The 19,543-nt window shown below is 40.3% G+C and overlaps 1 protein-coding gene across 5 annotated transcripts in view; it reads left to right on the top strand.

The window, feature by feature from the left end:
- The window catches only part of PMS1 (PMS1 homolog 1, mismatch repair system component), a 53,240-nt gene extending 43,607 nt beyond the window's left edge, over positions 1–9,633 (top strand). For 2 of the 5 annotated variants that reach the window (XM_069860742.1, XM_069860740.1), the window contains exons 12-13: positions 6,573–6,733; positions 9,243–9,633. In XM_069860742.1, the coding sequence (XP_069716843.1) occupies positions 6,573–6,733; positions 9,243–9,434 (353 nt within the window). In that variant the 3' untranslated portion in view covers positions 9,435–9,633. Of the gene's footprint in view, positions 1–3,405; positions 3,874–5,605; positions 5,653–5,689; positions 5,791–6,572; positions 6,734–9,242 lie in introns of those variants that run through there. The other 3 variants (XR_011337716.1, XR_011337717.1, XM_069860741.1) reach the window with 3 other exon arrangements.
- Positions 9,634–19,543: the final 9,910 nt, after the last annotated feature.

The raw sequence follows: 19,543 nt of genomic DNA, 5'->3' as shown, positions 1-19,543 counted from the left end.
TTTGTATTCAGGTCTTTCCAACCTAACTGATTCTGTGATTCAGTGTCTGGCTTTTTTTATTGTTGAAACTCAGACGCAGCCTGAAAGGGCGGTATTCAGATGTTGTTGAACTAGAGATTGCCTCAGAAAAGTTTTGTTTCTTCAGGATATATTGTTAGTTTTTCTGATGTAGGAGTTGCCACTTTGCATGGTAGATGATAAAAGTCACAGCTTGCCATAGAGAGGTGTACAGAATGCAAATGAGCACTTAACATGTGGTAGCTGGAGTTTCATCTTATCAATATCCATAGTAGCACAGCTGAACCCCATTCTTTGTGCATGTACCTTTTGTAACTCATTTTTATCCAACTTAGCACCTTGCACCCTTAGCAACTTGCACCCTTAGCACCCTTAGGACGACACTAAGCTGGGTGGAAGTGTCGATCTGCTGGAGGGTAGGGAGGCTCTGCAAAGGGATCTGAACAGGCTGGACCGCTGGGCTGAGTCCAATGGCATGAGGTTTAACAAGGCCAAATGCCGGGTCCTGCACTTGGGGCACAACAACCCTATGCAGTGCTACAGACTAGGAGAAGTCTGTCTAGAAAGCTGCCTGGAGGAGAAATACCTGGGGGTGTTGGTTGACAACCGACTGAATATGAGCCAGCAGTGTGCCCAGGTGGCCCAGAAGGCCAATGGCATCTTGGCTTGTATCAGAAACGGTATGACCAGCAGGTCCAGGGAGGTTATTGTCCCTCTGTACTCGGCACTGGTGAGACCGCTCCTCGAATACTGTGTTCAGTTCTGGGCCCCTCACCACAAGAAGGATGTTGAGGCTCTGGAGCGAGTCCAGAGAAGAGCAACAAAGCTGGTGAAGGGGCTGGAGAACAGGTCTTACGAGGAGCGGCTGAGAGAGCTGGGGTTGTTTAGCCTGGAGGAGAGGAGGCTGAGGGGAGACCTCATTGCTCTCTACAACTACCTGAAAGGAGGTTGTAGAGAGGAGGGTGCTGGCTTCTTCTCCCAAGTGACAGGGGACAGGACAAGAGGGAATGGCCTTAAGCTCCGCCAGGGGAGGTTTAGGCTGGACATTAGGGAAGAATTCTTTACAGAAAGGGTCGTTGGGAACTGGAACAGGCTGCCCAGGGAGGTGGTTGATTCACCTTGCCTGGAGGTGTTTAAGGGATGGTGGACCAGGTGCTAAGGGGCATGGTTTAGTGTTTGATAGGAACAGTTGGACTCGATGATCCGCTGGGTCTCTTCCAACCTAGTTATTCTATGATTCTATGATTCTAACTTTTTGTGTAAATTGAATCAGTCCCAGTATTTGCCATTTCTCAACCGAACTATTGACTCTTTCTTGCTGTCAAGATCCACTCTATTTAATTGGAAGGTCTATACTTTCCTTTGAGATTTCAGACCTGATATAGTTATATTACATGTCCCTTTCTGACTGCTGGTTGATTTCTTATTAATAAGCCACTAGTGCATTGCTTCCTTTTTAATCCTGGGTTGAGGGTTTTATTTCTGCTGTAGAAAAGATCCCTTTTCTGACAGAAATGTCCTGTTTCATGTTACAAACAAAGGTTCAATTTCTTTAGCTTTGAAAGTGGTGTTTCTGGTAATTTCTTCTTGCAAAATAACAAACCTTTCTGTTGATACATGTGGATAAGTCTGTGACACTATCAGTATTTCTAAGGTACTTCAAGAACAATGGAAACTTAACTGCTCCAATCTGATGTTTGGCCGTTTTGGCTGCAGAAGAGGTGGCTTTCCTTGACCTATGATGATCTCTGAGGAGGACTTGCAGTCTAGTAGGTTGCATTGATTATTTATTGAAGTCTCCTCACGTTTTGCCAAAAGAGGAGAGAAGGACTGTGGCTGCCCATTGCTGTATATTAAGTCTAATAATACTCAGATATTTATTTGGAATGCAAGACTTGTTGCTTTGGTATTGAGCATCTCACAGGGCTGTTTCCTAGGTGAATAAAATGACTTAAGTATAGGATCATAGACTGATTCCTTATTTCCTCTCGGTGTGACAGTGTTTCATAGGATTAACTGACTATCTTGATATTGGAAAAAAAAAACCAAATCTGATCAGCTGCCTTAATTCAGAAGGTGACTTGAATTCCATTGTTGCATTGGGCTTGCATCTCAACTGATCTTTGTTAAGTGTGCCTTCTCAATTTAATTTCTTGCCTTTTGGCAACTTGGAACTCTGAGCCTGAGGAACTTTTTGTAAAGATTTTGATTCTGATAGTTTCTTGGGAAAATAAAAAAAACCCTACCACATGTAGTATTGTTTTTTCCTTATTTGGATGACTTGTCTTTTAGGAACAACTTCTGTCATTGGATAAAAAAAAATAATCAGTTTTGCACTAAATTTGGCAAGTCTTAAGATTAGTATTCGGCAAGCGAATCTTATTCCCTCACGATGCTTGGAATTTGCAGAAATATAACTATACTCTTTAATGACCAAGACCTTTTGGCTAGTGAGGTGGTTCTGAACTTAGCAACTCTAATAACATACCAGGAGCCTTTCTCACAGGCATAGCGTGGGCATGCCTCACTCTGAACTCCATGGTGCTGTGTCACACCAGGTACACAAGCAGGCAGGAATTGACTTGTTTGTGGAAGACTGGACTGTCTTCCCAACTGGAAATTGATATCTGTCATAAGTCACATCTTCTGTTCTTTTTGCTGTGGCTGGTACTAAACAACATCTGTGTACTAATGCCATTTTCTACCCCTTCTCATGCTTCTCACTCTTGTTGTCCGTTTAGTTGCAGACACTTCTCTTTCTGAGGAACCCATTCTGCTGTTTCTGATGCATTTCTGATCCCACAAACAGCAAGACAGATATATTTCACCTAAGCCTGAGCATTGCCAATAATGTTTGTTTATCAGTGGTCCAAGCTGCTCTTTGAATTAGAATTAGGCTGTTTTGTTTCAATCAGAGATTTTTTTTTTCACCTTTTATAAAAACAGAAAGCTATCTGCTATTTTTTGTTACTATTTGCTCGAATGGTTAAATTTTCAATTGTTAGCCTTATTTTTAAGACATTTTTCTCCTAGTAGGTTTTTGAAAGATCCTATTAGGCTTTTTCTTCTGAACAAATACTCAGTTCCACATGGAGTTTCATTCTTTTTCTGTCATTTTGGTGAGAGAACTGTTTGAACTTCTGACAATGTGTTCTTTCTTCATAAAAGTAGCCTTTGGATAGTTATTTTTACAAGAGTGCAAGAATTTCAGGCCTTACTTGCCTATTGTTTGTCTGTCCTTTGAGTGCTGTCTTGTAGTGAGACAGGAATGACTGCAGCAAAAGTTGTTTTAAATATTCTAAATCTTGGACATGCCCTGTCTTCTTGTTATTGTAGACTAAGATCTTTTGTAATGTCTCCTTGTTTCCCCTTTTATTGACTGCTCAGCAACCTAAGGATTTTTCAACTGGATTTTTCTCTGGATAGCTGACAGTGAAAAACATATTGTGAAATAGCTCAGAAAAAGCTTCTTGCTGTAAGTATGTTGGTTAGGCTAAATCAATGGTTTCTTTGTGGAATGTGCCAGTTGTTGTGATTTGTAAAGCTATGACACTGAGCTCCAGTCTGTCTTCCCCTGCCCTCCCACCCCCTCATGTTCTGGCCTTACTGAGGCTTCAAGTGATGCTACCTTTGAGAGAGCAATCTGTTTGCTTTTACTTAACTCAATACTCTGGAATCTGCCAGGCATTTGTGTGCTGGGTAGAGCTTGCAGTGACCCCTACATAAAAAGAAGCATTTCAAGAAGTAAGATGGATTACTTTCCATCCAGTTCTTCTTAAGATGTGTTTGTCATATGTAATTTCACAGCACATGTCTCTTTCCCTCCATGAAAGTTTTGAGAGACACGTGAAAGGAAAGGAAATGAGAGCAAGGAGCAAGTCTTACCTGTTTTGTAATGATGGTGGGCCTTCAGGGTGAGTGTTTAGGGTAGAATTATCTGCCTGAGAGAATATAGATACCCAATGCGTATATACAAAGAATTAATTTACAAGGCCTCAAAGAGGTGTAACAGGTAGATAACCCATCTGCCTTGGTAATATAAGCTGCCTCAGCTCTTGTCACCAGCTAGTGGAAAATCATGCTACTACCTAATTTTTATTTGGTTTTGACCATAGACTGGAAGATACATTGTCCTATATAGTTGCCTAATCTAGGTGGCAGCTGGGAGAGAACAATTTTTCCTGACCAACAAGAAGAAATTATCCAAAAATGATTGTGAATGCTTTGTTTAGAAAGAGAAAGGGGAGATTTGTGGCATGGAAAAATAGGTATTTTTAGTCAATTGAAAGCTAATGTCTTTGTTCACTGAAATATTTTCCTTGGAAGTTGCAAAACATTTAATGGAAACTACCATGGAAACTGCCTGAAGGCTGCTGTTTGAATAGTCAAAAATCTTTAATGTATGTATTGGCTAAAATTTAAAAGTATGCAGAGGCCCAGACATCTGTTTATAACATCAGCTTATGCCAATATTGGAATTCCTGCAAAGACTGGTGGATAAATACACGTTAATCAGCATGCAATGGGCTTTAGACTTTTCAGTCTAAAGAATATAAGCAGAAAAGAATGGCACCCGCATACCAGACAAGAAGGAGTCTTCTTACCAAGCAAATGAAATTAGTCATGAAATTTTAAGAGAAAACACTGGAGATGCAAGTTTTTAAACTTAAAATCTTAATGCTTGAAACTTAGTTTTCTGTTCTGTCTTTGTAGCATATTGAATTATTAAAAGATTGTCAAATAGACTAAGGTCTCATTCTAGAGAGAATGCAACATAATCAAATGTCCTGGAACAGTTACTCAAATCTAATCTTCCATTAAACGAAAATTGGGATAAAAGCAAAAAAGAAAGAGCTGAGGAAGATTAGAAGCAGACTTTTTCTTTTGCTCCTGTCTCTTGCTGGCAGCCTTTCCTGTGGGGAAATAGTGGTGTAGCATGTCGTCTTTTCTCACCTCTAATAACAAGCAAGGTTTCAGATAGCTTAACATTTTGCTTTAAGCTGAATCTGATCACAGGCTTACAGCAGTGCATAAAAAATGGCCAGCAAAACCAGACATCAGTTAAGGAAGGACAGCTTGAAAAAAGAGGAGGAAGTCAATGCTGGGAAAAAGAGGAAGTAAAGTTTCAGAATTAAAGCAGTGTTAAATAAGTAGCTGGAAGGGGGTTATGTGATGGGGGGAGGGTTGTTCCAGATATCAAATTCTCACTCTGGGCAAAGTATCTCTTCCCTTGAAGTTTAATAAAGTTCAACAGACTTATTTACCTGGTAACACATCCATATTTAGAAAAACTATCAACCTGCACAGTCCTCCTGTTCACCTATGCTCTTCTTTAATGACTGTCAAATAAATGGTGTCAAGTCACAGGTAACAGCCAGCTAATGAAATTTTATTGAGGTGACTTACATTGCATATATATTTTCTGTTCCTTCTGAAATCTTTCACTTGTTGTTTGGATTAGGAACGTGAACGAACCTTTATCACACTACGTTAGTTTAATCCACTTTGTAGCAAGCTACTTGTCTCCTTTTTGCACTTTGCAAAACCCATTTGCTGACCTATGCTGAATGTAATTTATCCTAACTAGGGCCATTACAAAGGAGCGGATTTATTTCTACTATGGATTATATTTTCCATGCTCTCCCTGTGAAGCTGTCTTTTTACCTCGTAGATTTGTAGTTGAGGAAAAAGGAAAGAAACCCTGATGGTTGGGTTGAGATTTCTGTGCACCCAACATGAATGACAGGAGGAGCTCTGAAGGACTCTGTGAGGGTATGTGAGCCTGACCCCTAGAGATCTCGTTTCTGTCTAGGAGCGGAAGAAAAGTTAGCTGTACAGTAGCAAGTTCGTTAAAACTTTTTGCAAGTAATGTGAAGAAGTTAAATATCTTGCACCTCAAAGACTGCATAGATATTTTGTTGGGAAGATTAAATATTTTATTCACCATTCCTGTTCAGAGTGGTATCTGCTGCAGCAGTGATATCCTATGAATGACAGTATGAAGTCTGTTACAGAGCTTTCAGTTACATGAGCTTGACTTCTTCCTCTGTTGTGGTAGGAGAAAAAAAAGCCTTTTATTTCAGTAGAAGCTGAATTTGTTATGATAAGACTTGAACCATATAGCTGTTTCAACCAATTACACAAGAAATAGTGCCAACACTCTGGTTTAATTTTTTTCTAAGTTGTATTTTATCACTATCTTCTACTTCAATTTCTTATGCGTTTTAATTAAAGACACAGAAAACTTCAATTAAACCTATGGTCAAGACTGGGAATGCTGCAAAATGTTTTAAGCATTTAGATTATGCCAGCTAGGATTTGAGTTGAAGTAAACTGAGACATTTGTGATGTGAATAGACATGTCATCATAACGAAACATTCGACAAATAAATGCATTTTGCACCAAGGGAGGAGTAAAAAAAATTTTCCTAATTGTATTGAGCTTGTGAGACCAATTTACTTAATGATTCTACATCAGTTTAATTTTCTCTGAATTGCTCCAGAATAGAAATCAAAACAGTGTATAAATTACTGTTTTGTTTTTGTATTTTCAGGTGCCTCAACTACAGAAAGTCATCTGGAAATAGAAGGGATAGCTAATTGTGTGCCATATTATGGTATTTCTGATTTGAAGGAGATTCTGACTGCGGTAGTTCATGGAAATGCAAAAGAAGTGTATGAATGTAGGCCTCTTAAAGTGATAAATTGCTTGGAGGTAAGATAGAAGTTTGTTTTTAAGTATTGGCCAGCTAAGCTTATAAATAAATCCTTAGCTTGAACAATCTTTCTTTAGCTTTCTGTTTAATTAATTTAATTAAATTCTATTCTAAACTGAAATTACTTTTGAAAAGGAGAATGTCATATTCTTTCTGAGGTGTATGGGTTCTGTGTTGCTTACCAATATACTCCCATGAAGTGTTTCCAAAACTAGTCATCCAATGTGACATAATACATGCTGAGAGCTGATATTCACAGAGTGTTTCTACATAGGCAGTTTTCAGACTAGAAAGGCATTTCTCCCTGTTAGAACATGGAACTATCATAAAATTGCTTACAAAGTTTAGGAGGCAATTGAATCCAGAACAGTCAGCGAGATTAAACTCCATGGTAAAGAAATCTATAAAGAAGTTATAAAATTATTTAAGGTAATAGTTTTTGAAAAATAGGTGTTAACTGAAACTTGATTCTCATGTAAACCTCAATGAGATGTAAATTGTGAAAATCAGAAAGTGTTCTGTTTGTACCTAAAGAAGAAAAATTCCTATGATTCATTCAGTGTGAAAGGGCAGAGAGAGACAAATGGGAACTGGTATTTTTGCCAAAAAAAAGCAAACGATCACTGGAATTAAGACACTGAAGCTAAAAAATGAAGCCTCACTTGCAGTGAAACTCATATGCTTCTGCAAATGCTTATATTTAGTTAACATCTGTAACTTGTGCAGTTAAAGGAAGCACATACTGATAATCAACAGTCTTGTTAGACCATGATCTTCAGTGCAGGAGTGACTAAGTTCTGTAGTGCACTGGCAGAGAGGAAACTGAGTTCTTCACATGCAGCCAGCATTATTAGTTGCCAGAAATATGGTACGTGAGTAACAGAATCTTTAATCTGTCTTCTTACAGAAGTTATTTGAACTGGAATGACTCTATGCAAATAGATAAAATTTTCTGTCAAAAGAGAACAACGGGCATGAAGTTTCAGAGACACCAAATACTGGTGTACTAGTTAAAGCTGGAGTAACAGTAGTAGTTCTCTGTCAGTTCTCGTTTAGATGTTTCCCTAATGCTATCTTTAATCCCAGTTCTTAAGAGCTTTGTTCAAAAAGGTTACCAAAGCATGTGTTAAATCTCTTACTAACGTAGTTTCCTAAATTGGGATACTTCAAATGGGACCTAGACATTTACACAGAGAATGTATGTTATCTTTTAAACATTTATTATACAAATCTTTCCCTATCTTTCTTTGGGGCAATAAATTCACAGCTGCCTTTAGAGCAAGTGATTCTGTTGTGTACCTACTGAACCATTTACGTGCACTTATGAGAGAAGCTTAAAGAAGGGATGAGTTAAATGTGGAAACAGGAATTATTTGTAAGTTGGTTTGAAGGTGGAAGCTCTATTTCCTCTGCTTACAAATGCCTATCAGTCAGATCGAGTGGGATAGAGTTGGTGTATACAGAGTGATAAACATACACACACACAAATAAAGGTGTATGTCAAGAACTTATCAAAGCAAGGCTTATTAATAACACCTAATAAGACTAAGCACTGAGGTTTTGACGATTATGGAGGGTTAACACTGGAAATGCCATTCACTGTCATGTTCAGAAATGCAACTTATGATAAAAGTTTTGTGTTTGAGCAGGCAGTATATCTGTATCTCTTGCAATCTTTTGGTAGACCCAGAAGAAAGAAAAAGGTAATGGTTAAAGAAGCAGCCCTCCTAGGTAGGGAATAGGACACAGTGATTTTTTTTTTTTTCCACTTGAAAGAGTGGGAGGAAATCCAGACAAACAAAATGAGAAGATTCAGAATAAACATGAACACTGCTTCAGGTTTGTAACAACGTGAAGGGAGATTGTATGCGACATCCATCCCTGTCCAGGCAACACTACTGAAGTACAGAAGAGAAGGCGACAGCAGGAAGGCTCATCTTGGAGGAGGAAATAAAAAACCTGACAACTTTTTTGAAGCTGCATGGTTCCTTGAGGATGGGTGTTTCAGTAATGTGTTTAGCAGTCACTTCTGCTTTCTAGTACTGTGAGATAACTGGATGCATATAACATTAATCTAAAAATTCATTGTAGTATTTTTAAAACTGTTTAGCCGACTTTGACTTCATTTATGTTAGATCTAAAGTTTGTGGTGTAGAATGTGTCTTGTGAACTGGTAAACATCTTCAGATGATACTGATGCCAACAGGAAATAAGATGTTCAGAAACACGTAAGATCTTTCAGAAGTGGACTCTAAAAAAAGATTGTGAAGGTGAACGGGGGACTGACTGTATGTGACTCAGTATAGAATTGTCATGAAATGACCAATAAGATATGTTTAGCATTACATTTAGGTTTCTGGGATTTGAAATATTTATCAGCAGAAAAGGGAAGACCGACCTTTAAACAGTGAGTGCTTAATTCCTGCTTTCTGGTTACCCTAGGTTAATATGTTAAAAAGTGGTACTTTAAAACTGTTAAGGTTTTGGTTTTGTTTTTCCTTTCCACAGGGAGAAGCGGTACGTTTAGCTCGGCAGCTGCCCTTACATTTGTCAAAAGAAGATGTACAAGACACAGTTTACAGGATGAAGCAACAGCTTGGAAAGGAAAATAAAGGCTGTGTTCACGGTCGACCTTTTTTTCATCACTTAACAGATATTCCAGAAGATAACAAGCACAACTGCTTGGAAATTATTCAGTAAATGGAACATTTTGTTTGGGATCATACTTCTCTTGCTTAATTTTGATCATTACTCTGTAATTTCAGTATGTTTTGTGCAAAACCTTTGTATAATGACTTTTCATTATCATATGTTCATTTGTCAGAGGCTTTTTTAATTTAAATTCAAATGCTACTTGAAAGCTGGAAATAAATACTGTAGAGAAACGACTCATCACTATTTTTTTTTGAAGAATTTATTAAAGAAATGTTCTCAACTGATTTGATGGTTTGCTTATTGCTGCAGGTTTAGAAAGTATCAGTATGTCAAAATGTTTTAGGTTTGAATTAGTTAGAAGTTCCTTTAAGCAGAGCCTGGAAAGCTTATTGTACGAAGGATGTGGAATGATAAGTTCCAAAGGAATCCGAGGTAGCTGTGGGTATTTAAATGTGCCATTGCCATATGCAGTTATGATTGTTACACTCTTATGGTGTTCTGTTTCTATTTGGAAATCGCTAGCTCCTCTAAATGAGTATTGAAGTCCTTGTGACCAGTCTCTAAAAAGCTTTTCTCTAAACTGTGCAAATAATTCAGGATTTTTAACCTTAGCTTAAAAACCTAGGATTCTTAGAAGTATAGTACATGCTTAAAAGCTTAGGTCAAACAAAACTGACCCGTGACCTGAGAGATGAATGGGGCAGAGTCACAGAGTACAGGCTGGTGCTGAAAGTAGGTGCCAGTGTCTGTGTGTTGGTGCAGCCTCTATACAGGAAGTGTTTGGGGGTGGAAATCGCAAACAGGCCTCACTGGAGGAGGATGTAGTACAATTAGGATGAAGTCTGCTATATAGACAGCTGCTGATGCTCATTAATTAGTTCATTCTCTTCCCACCAGGGTGTAATGTTTACTCTTCTATTTCATGGAGTAGTCTTCTTTTGTAAAGCTTCCCAATTATGCCTTCTCTGCATAGCAGATGCAGTTATCTCTGAAAGAACACGTCTTAAATGTTTCAGAAAAGACCAGCTGAAGAGTCCTGCCTATCTCCAGTTGTTCTGCCATAGGAATTCTTGGTATTATGAAAATACGGTGATTAGACTGAGCTTTGTAGTGTTCTGTGAGTGCTAGGCAAATGGCTGAAGGCTGCTGAAAGGACTGAGTGCCGGCCCATTTGTGAACAGCAGTGTCAGACCAGATTAACAGATCTGAAAATGTAAATTAGTGATCTGTTGCTCTGTATCAGAAAATGCTGAGCTGGTGGACTAAGTTAAGAGATCACAGCAGTACATGGCAACTTCTAGATTATGAACTGAAAGGTCATGATTATGTTTTCATGCAGGTAAAGTAAGTTTGACCTTTTCATAGAGAGGAGATATTTATAACTTCAAACTGGAGTAAGGAAAGTAGAGAAATACAAATATAGGAAATACTAGTGCACTCCGTAGCAGTCATTTTAAGTAACAATACTCATTTTAAGTAGCCACCCATATTAACTGCTGAGTGTCTGCCTATAATTTAGCTCTTTTACAATGTGGAGTTCTGTTGGTGCATTTGGAGTGAACTGCCTGGGGCAATGCATGCTGGGAGCACCTTGTGCCCTCACAGAGGTGGAAGGCAGGCTGAACTTGGCCAGCTGCTCCGTGCAGCAGCAGCTGCTTAGACCATTGCACACAGGGGCTTGTGCTCTCTTGACAGTACTTGCTAATGCTTGCCCAGGAAGCACAGAGGAAGGCTTAGGGAACAATGAATGCAAATACATAGGAAAGTTTTTTGTTTAGTACCTCTCCTGTACATGGCAGAATAGTGCAAAGGGCTGAGCTAAGATGTAGTAGTGAATCAGGTGCGCTTTTCCCATTACTGCCTTGGGATGTGCATCCTCCACTGCTGCAAAGGAGGAGAAGCACAAGAATGTGTGCATTTTCTTCCCTTGCTGTTTCCCACCTCTACCATGCACGTGTGAAAGGTCAGATTTGGAAGAGCTGAAGGGCATCAGGTGAATGCTGTGTGTTGGTAGTTAAGTGTAAACTGGGGAGGAGAGGTTTTCCTGGAGAAAGCAGTAGATATCAACTTTCTCTATACAGAGGGAGCCTTAAGATTTGAATAAAATACCTTTCTGGTAGTTGGCTCCAGAGGAGAGGTAAGTGGCACCAAGGACTGATGAGGGAAAAGAGCAGGGATGATTGGAAGGCACAAGAGGATATCTTTCCAAACTTAATCAGGGAGAGAGGCACACGATGAAAATGTCAATGGTAAACTGGAGGCTTGTTGGCTGTAAAGGTCATTTGGTACAGAAGATGGGAATTTTTAGAACAGAAGTGAGAAGGTGGATAGAGACATAGGATGGAGATGCAACTCTTGGCTCCAAGTGGGAAAAAGGATCCCAGCCTTGCAGTGAATGCAGAAGATTGTAGCTTGTTTATTTTTATTCTGATATGAACTTTTGAGAGTTTAGGGAGTAGCCATTAATCTGAGAAAAGCCAAAGGCAAGCAGGAAAAAGGAATCTTAGCTCTAGACTGAGTTTGTTGGGACTTAAACAAATATGTGCACCAGTTTTATTCAGTTGGGAATATAAAGAGATCAACAGCTGCTAGTTGTTTTCCAAAAGGTAAAATAGCTGTTTGTTAAATATACTGGGACAAATGCTGGTATCTTTGATATGAATGAAGTAGTTCCATATGACAGTGCTACTGTTTAATAGGGGACAGGTTATTTAATAGGTATTCAAAGCCTAGACTGTGGTTGAAAAGTGTTTGGTAAACTGATATTCACAGGTGCCAAGGTGGGTTTAGTTGCTGTAGAAGCAAACAAGTGTCAGGCATTGCTGTGGATGTGGGTGCAGCAGGTTAGGTGGTTGGGAGCTGGATCTTCTCTCCTGGCTGGCTTTTGCTGTCCTTTACCTTGGAGAGCTGCTCTGGAGTTCTTCCTCAACTACACATACATACAGTTTGTTTTCTGTGTCTGTGGGATATTGTGGAATGTCATGTGGCTGAGTGCCATCAGCGAGTGCAGTAGTACGGCTTTGGAGCTCTATGTCTGGGTGTCTCCCCACTGTGGTAGTCATGGTTGGGGGTGCAAGCTGAAATGGTGAGTTCCACTGATACTCTGCTGATGGGAGATAGCTTTAGATAGGGCGGGTCTCTCCTTACTTTGTCCAGTGTGGACAGAAGAAAAGTTTACTTTCTAGAACTGCTCTTTCTTTTTTCTAGAAATACACTCTCTGATACCTCGATTTCACATGCCTTGTTCAAACAAAAAAAAAACACCCCACTGCTAGATTTACAAGTTTCACAGAATCACAGAATCACAGAATCACAGAATAACCAGGTTGGAAGAGACCCACCGGATCATCGAGTCCAACCGTTCCCATCAAACACTAAACCACATCCCTCAGCACCTCATCCACCCGTGCCTTAAACACCTCCAGGGAAGGTGAATCAACCACCTCCCTGGGCAGCCTGTTCCAGTGCCCAATGACCCTTTCTGTAAAGAATTTTTTCCTAACGTCTAGCCTAAACCTCCCCTGGCGGAGCTTGAGGCCATTCCCTCTTGTCCTGTCCCCTGTCACTTGGAAGAAGAGGCCAGCACCCTCCTCTCTACAACCTCCTTTCAGGTAGTTGTAGAGAGCAATGAGGTCACCCGTCAGCCTCCTCTTCTCCAGGCTAAACAACCCCAGCTCTCTCAGCCATTCCTCATAAGGCCTGTTCTCCAGCCCCTTCACCAGCTTTGTTGCTCTTCTCTGGACTCGCTCCAGAGCCTCAACATCCTTCTTGTGGTGAGGGGCCCAGAAATGAACACAGTATTCGAGGAGCGGTCTCACCAGTGCCGAGTACAGAGGGACAATAACCTCCCTGGACCTGCTGGTCATACCGTTTCTGATACAAGCCAAGATGCCATTGGCCTTCTGGGCCACCTGGGCACACTGCTGGCTCACATTCAGTCGGCTGTCAACCAACACCCCCAGGTATTTCTCCTCCAGGCAGCTTTCTAGACAGACTTCTCCTAGTCTGTAGCACTGCATAGGGTTGTTATGCAAGTGCAGGACCCGGCATTTGGCCTTGTTAAACCTCATGCCATTGGACTCAGCCCAGCAGTCCAGCCTGTTCAGATCCCTTTGCAGAGCTTCTCTACCCTCCAGCAGATCGACACTTCCACCCAGCTTAGTGTTGTCCGCAAACTTGCTAAGGGTGCACTCAATGCCTTCATCCAGGTCATTGATGAAGACATTGAACAGGGCTGGACCCAGCACTGAGCCCTGGGGAACCCCACTTGTCACTGGCCTCCAGCTGGATTTCACACCCTTTCCCACCACTCTCTGGGCCCGGCCAGCCAACCAGTTTTCCACCCAGGAGAGTGTGCCCCTGTCCAGGCCAGAGGCTGACAGTTTCTCAAGCAGAATGCTGTGAGAAACTGTGTCAAAGGCTTTACTGAAGTCCAGGAAGACCACATCCACAGCCTTTCCCTCATCCAGCAGCCGAGTCACTTTGTCATAGAAGGCGATCAGGTTAGTCTGGCAAGACCTGCCTTTCATGAACCCGTGTTGACTGGGCCTGATCACCTGGTTCTCTTGCATGTGCTTCATGATAACACTCAAGATCACCTGCTCCATGACTTTCCCTGGCACTGAGGTCAGACTGACAGGTCTATAGTTCCCTGGGTCCTCCCTGCGACCCTTGTAGATGGGCACAACATCAGCCAGCCTCCAGTCCAGTGGGACTTCCCCAGTCTTCCAGGACTGTTGGAAGATGATGGAAAGGGGTTTGGCCAGCACATCCACCAGCTCCTTCAGTACCCTAGGGTGAATCCCATCCGGCCCCATAGACTTGTGGGTGTCTAGTTGGGCTAGCAAGGCTCTGACCACCTGCTCTTGGATCACGGGAGCCTCATTTTGCTCCTCTAGCTCCTGGGTTTGTACACAGACGGAACGACCCTCCTTACAACTAAAGACTGAGGCAAAGAAGGCATTAAGTACCTCAGCCTTTTCCTCATCCCCTGTCACTGTTGTTCCTTCTGTGTCCAATAGGGACTGTATGGTCTCCCTAGTCCTCCTTTTATTATTTATATATTTGTAGAAAGATTTTTTGTTATCTTTCACAGACTTGACCAATCCAATTTCTAGCTGAGCCTTAGCCCTTCTGATTTTTTCCCTACACAATCTCACTTCCCTCCTGTAATCCACCCAAGAGGCCTGTCCCTTCTTCCAGAGCCCATAAACATTTCTCTTCCTCTTGATATCCCTCAAGATCTCTCTATTCAACCAAGCTGGCTTTCTCCCCTGCCAGCTTTTTTTCCGGACCACGGGGATAGCTTTCTCCTGAGCTGCTAGGACCACCCTTTTGAAGAGCTCCCAGCCCTCATGGGCTCCCTTGCCCTTGAGTACTGTCTCCCATGAGACTTCGCCAACCAGCCTTCCGAAGAGATCAAAGTCTGCCCTCTGGAAATTTAATGCTACCGTCTTGCTAACCACCCTCTTCACTTCACCTAGAACAGAAAACCCTATCATCTGATGGTTGCTTAGTCCTAGGCGTCCACCTACTGCCACATCCCCTACAAGGCCTTCTCTGTTCACAAACAGCAGGTCCAGGAGGGCACCCTCCCTTGTTGGTTCATTCACCAGCTGTGCAAGGAAGTTGTCTCCCACGCACTCCAGGAACCTCCTAGACTGCTTTAAAACTTTGAAACAAGTACTTTACTTACAAGTTTTTACTTTAAAACAAGTAAAATGGTGTGTTTGATGTAATGATTCTCAAAGGAAGGCACATCAATTTATTGCCATTGCATCAGCACCTGGTACCACTCAGATGTTTCATTAGGTGATGAAACCCATGAAGCTCCCTGGAGAGCATGCCTGTCCTTGCAGTCAATCATTCAGTCCCCAGCTGTTTAAAAGTCAGAGGAAAACCCAAAATGCATAAGGATGAGTAGACTTGGTTGTTGTTGCCCTTGACCTCTTACTTTAGAGGAAGAAGCGGCGCGGTGGAATCTGATGGTCACATGTCCCAGCAGCAAGTGAACGGGCTGCCACGTCATTGTGCCCTACTGAATGGTCTCAAGCAGCTGTGTCCACAGGAGTGGCCAGGTTGAGGCATTTCGGGGGACTCCCAGTATTTGCGCTGCCCTCTGCTGGTATTTTATTTTTGTGCAGTTTTAACCACTTAAATTATGGATACACAGGTCAGGTCTAGGACAATTCTCCAATGCTATGTGGGGAGCCCAAATCTCCAACTGAAACCCTGACCCTCTCTATGGAGAAATGATTGCCACAGAGAGTTGTGCGTTTCCAAGGTAGGTGTGGGATTGACCATAAATGACCATCATTCCATCACTAGTAGGTCAAAGTGTTATTGCTTATGATGCTTCTGGTGGCGTGCATATTTGCCTTCCCAAAGTATGCCTAGAACAGGTAGCAGTGTTCCGTGGTGATGTTCTGGAGCTTTCCAGGCTATCATCTCATAATAAAAAATATGAAATCTTTTGGTTGTTACATAGCTTTTAATTTTGTAGAGGATTATTTGTATGGTTGGTTTGGGCAGGTTTGGCTCTGGTGGCTTATTTGCTGTTCTGAGGCAAGTGACTGCCTCATCCAAATTCTGAAATGTTGCTTATTCTTTAAGTAGGAAACCACTGAAGATCAATTTTATCTTTTTAAAGATGGGAAAATGATATGTAAAAAAAAATCATTTTCCCCCTGCATATTATTATAGATATAAACATGAAACAGAGGTAGCACCTATGTTTACGTGTTTCTTTTCTGAATACATTAGGGATATTAAAAGTGAAGTTTCTGTTCCTCTTAGTTAAGAAGGATATGTGTGTGTGAAGGGATTTGAAGTATTTCTGGGGATATTTTTCTTCCTTTAGTTTGAATAATAGCAAAAAACCAGAGGAACACTTAACCTATTTCAGGAGTACTTAGCAGTCACTGGCAACAGTAATGTCTGTATGGTGTCATTTGTGATTGATTAAATTGTTGGGGTTTTTTTTATTGCCATATTCTAATATGGAATATTTAAAATGTCTGGCAATAGGATCGATACTCCCAAGCATCACACTGTTATAGTTATACAATCTCAATTTATGCAAGTGGTTTAATTCCCCCCAATACGTATTAGTATTACTTTTATGAAAGTAAGTATCAAAGAGCAACTTTAGGGGCTTTTGAAAGGATTATAATGTTTGGTCTTCAGGGCTTGTTTTATCTTCTATAAAGCAGGTCTAGTTTTGGCTTGATAAGGGGGGTTGGCTTAGTTTTGATTTTTGTTGAAGAAACATAATTTTGAATTATTTTTTTGTCTGCAAAAGCAATATTGAGGGATTCATGAACCCAGCATTCTTTTTACCCAGGATTTAACAGGCTGGGTTAGCAGTGCTGAGAAACTTAAGGTACATCCATTTAATTTTGCTAATGGAAAGCTACCAGAAGCAGCTTTTATTTTTTTGACTCTCTCTCTGTCTAAATGGGGAGATACCATATCTGAAACTATGGAGAATATAAATGTGGAAATGTTTAATCTTTTGTTATTGCCTTCAAATTAAGCACACTTTGTTGCAGATGATTTGGAGGACTTATTTAAAGTAAATATATAATTTCAAGCTCAATTATCGTTCATAGTTTAACTGAACATAGTGAGATATGAGGTCCATGAACTTGATACAGTGTTACTTCATAATTACAATGCTTTTTTGCAGTAAATTTGATATAGAACAGTTGCTAAAGGAAAGCTGCTGAATGGTGTGACCAACCATTTTATGGGACACATCTGGTGTATTAGTTCAGGATGTGCACTGCAGAAGAACAGAGCCTTTTGCACAAAATGAGAAGGAAGCTAACTCCACATGTATACGTTTTGTGGACATGCGAAGACGTTAAACAATTACGAGTTAATTGTGTAAGCTAATAGGAAGGGGATTTGTAATGTCATTTCAAAATAGCTAAGGGGGAAATGGAGGAGAATTATTGTTTTAAACTCTCAAATGAACGGTTTACACCTGTTAATGTTACATTTAGAACAGCTGTTTCTTTTATTATCAGTAAACAGATGCAGAAAGTAATGGAATGTTTTAAAGCAATATGTTAATCCTGTCTTCCACTACTGAACACTCACAATATCATGATTAAATATTAACTGTAATGCTGCTGTCATCTGCAGTTACAGAATTCTCTTATTTTTTTATCACTTTCATATCTGAAGTTTTAATGTTTATCCAAAGCTATTGTAGTCTTCCATCAACACATCCTAAGTCTTTTTGCATATCAGTAATTTTATGGATGATTTCATTGGTCTGAATTACTCAGCTGAAGCACTCCTGACTTTGGTTTTGCTTAAAGGTTATTCTATAGTTGCAATTTCACCTTGATCTTAAGCAAATATTTATTGGGGGGGTGGAAGTTGCTCTTGAGAGCTCAGGCTCATACATGTATTTTGTAAGAACTCCATGTGAAGCTCGTTTGTATTACAGGAAAAGCTTTGCCGGAGGTTAGGTCCAGCCCTGCGTATTGAGATAGTACCAGTCAAGTGGTACAGGATAGGTTCTGGGTCAGTGCATGGAATTTTTTGGTTTATGTGAAAATCATTTTAATCTTAGTTCATGTATTTTCTGTATGTGTTATGATGAATGTATTGTGTTACTAAAGTTTTCAATTAAAAAGCAGCTATGGTTCTGATAGTCTCTTGGAAAAATATACCTCGAAACTGCAGGTGCAATGCCCCATGTGCCTGGGGGGAAAAAAAATAAATTCAAAATTAGTGCCTAAATTGACCTGAAGTTTCCTAGAAACCAGTGCCTCCCACAAAGATGCTCAAGGGTGGCATTGGTAGGTTTTCAACTAAAAAATCTATCTGCCTTAATTTTCAAATTAGATCATCTATAAATGTTCTAAAAAAAAAAAAAACTGAACCAAAAAAGGTAGCATTTCAATGAAATGACATGATTGTGGAGCATTACTAACTTGGCACTCCAAGAACGGAAGCACAGAAGATTGATACTGTATAACTGGTTTGGCAGATTGGTTTTCAGGAAATGTAGGGACCAGTGAATATGGCAGCTGCATTATTAAAATACTGTGTTTAAGTCCAGGTCAAATTGTTCATTCATGCATGGAGTAACTCAGCATTAATTGAATCATTACATTTTTTAGATATTTTAGGTCACTAATATTTTTTGCTTCAGCACTTAAAATGCCTGTTTAAATTACAGGATTCACAAGAAGGAAGGGTTTTTACAGAGTAATGCTGTATGAAGCATACGTGAGTGTCCACTTGTCAGGTTGTTGCTGTAGTAAAACTGCATTCGTAGAACTAAAGTTCTGTTTCTAATGCCAGGACCATTCTAATGCCAGTAACCATTCATATGGTTACTTCTCCCACAACTTAGCCACATCCATTACAGAATGTTTCCTTAATTGTTGCACTTAAAGCTTCACATTCAGCTTCAAAATCCTCTTTTTCCAGAACTACTTGCCCGAGATCTCATTGACATTTAGGAGAGTCGTGACTTTATTTTACAACAACCTTTGAGCAACAGAAAATGCTGCCAACTCCTTTGTGAGTGTGGATTTGACACTTTCAGTTTTGGTCTATGTTTGCTAATAAGTAAATACCATTATGGATCAAATGTAACAGCTATAAAATGGACATTGGCCTTTTAGAATTGCACTATTTTACACTGTTAGTGAGCTTTTATGTAGAACACGAAAACACTTCACACAGGTGGTTGGCAACCAACCACTTGTATGTTATGGAAACTGAAGAAACAGCTCAGCCAGCCTTAAGCTGGGTGCAGAGATTACAGGGGGCAAACCCCCAAACTCTGCAACTCAGTTCCCACTGTTGCATTGTTACTGTAATAAGCATTAGCCCAATGATTAATGGGTGGGTGTAGATAATTCTTGCCTAATTACGAACTCTTTGTAGAGTCCTCAAGGCTGCAATTTCTGACTCCACTACTTGAGTCATTAAAAGTTATGCAGGCTTTTATTGTGTCCTGTTTCTTCTGAGTTTATTTGGATGCTCTATAGCAGGAGAGTGTTCTGTGTTATGTAAAGTAGTGAAGGTTTTAAGCACCACTAGATTTTTTACTTTTTCCTTTGTTATTTTTAAACCCATGTGAGTGCAGAATGATTAAGACTAAAATCAATTCCAGCTAAGGAAAGACT

The sequence above is a fragment of the Phaenicophaeus curvirostris genome, chromosome 7 (assembly GCF_032191515.1).
Source record: "Phaenicophaeus curvirostris isolate KB17595 chromosome 7, BPBGC_Pcur_1.0, whole genome shotgun sequence".
Lineage (NCBI taxonomy): Eukaryota > Metazoa > Chordata > Aves > Cuculiformes > Cuculidae > Phaenicophaeus > Phaenicophaeus curvirostris.
Note: the sequence above shows the minus strand (reverse complement) of the source record. Positions and strands in the feature narration are given on the sequence as shown.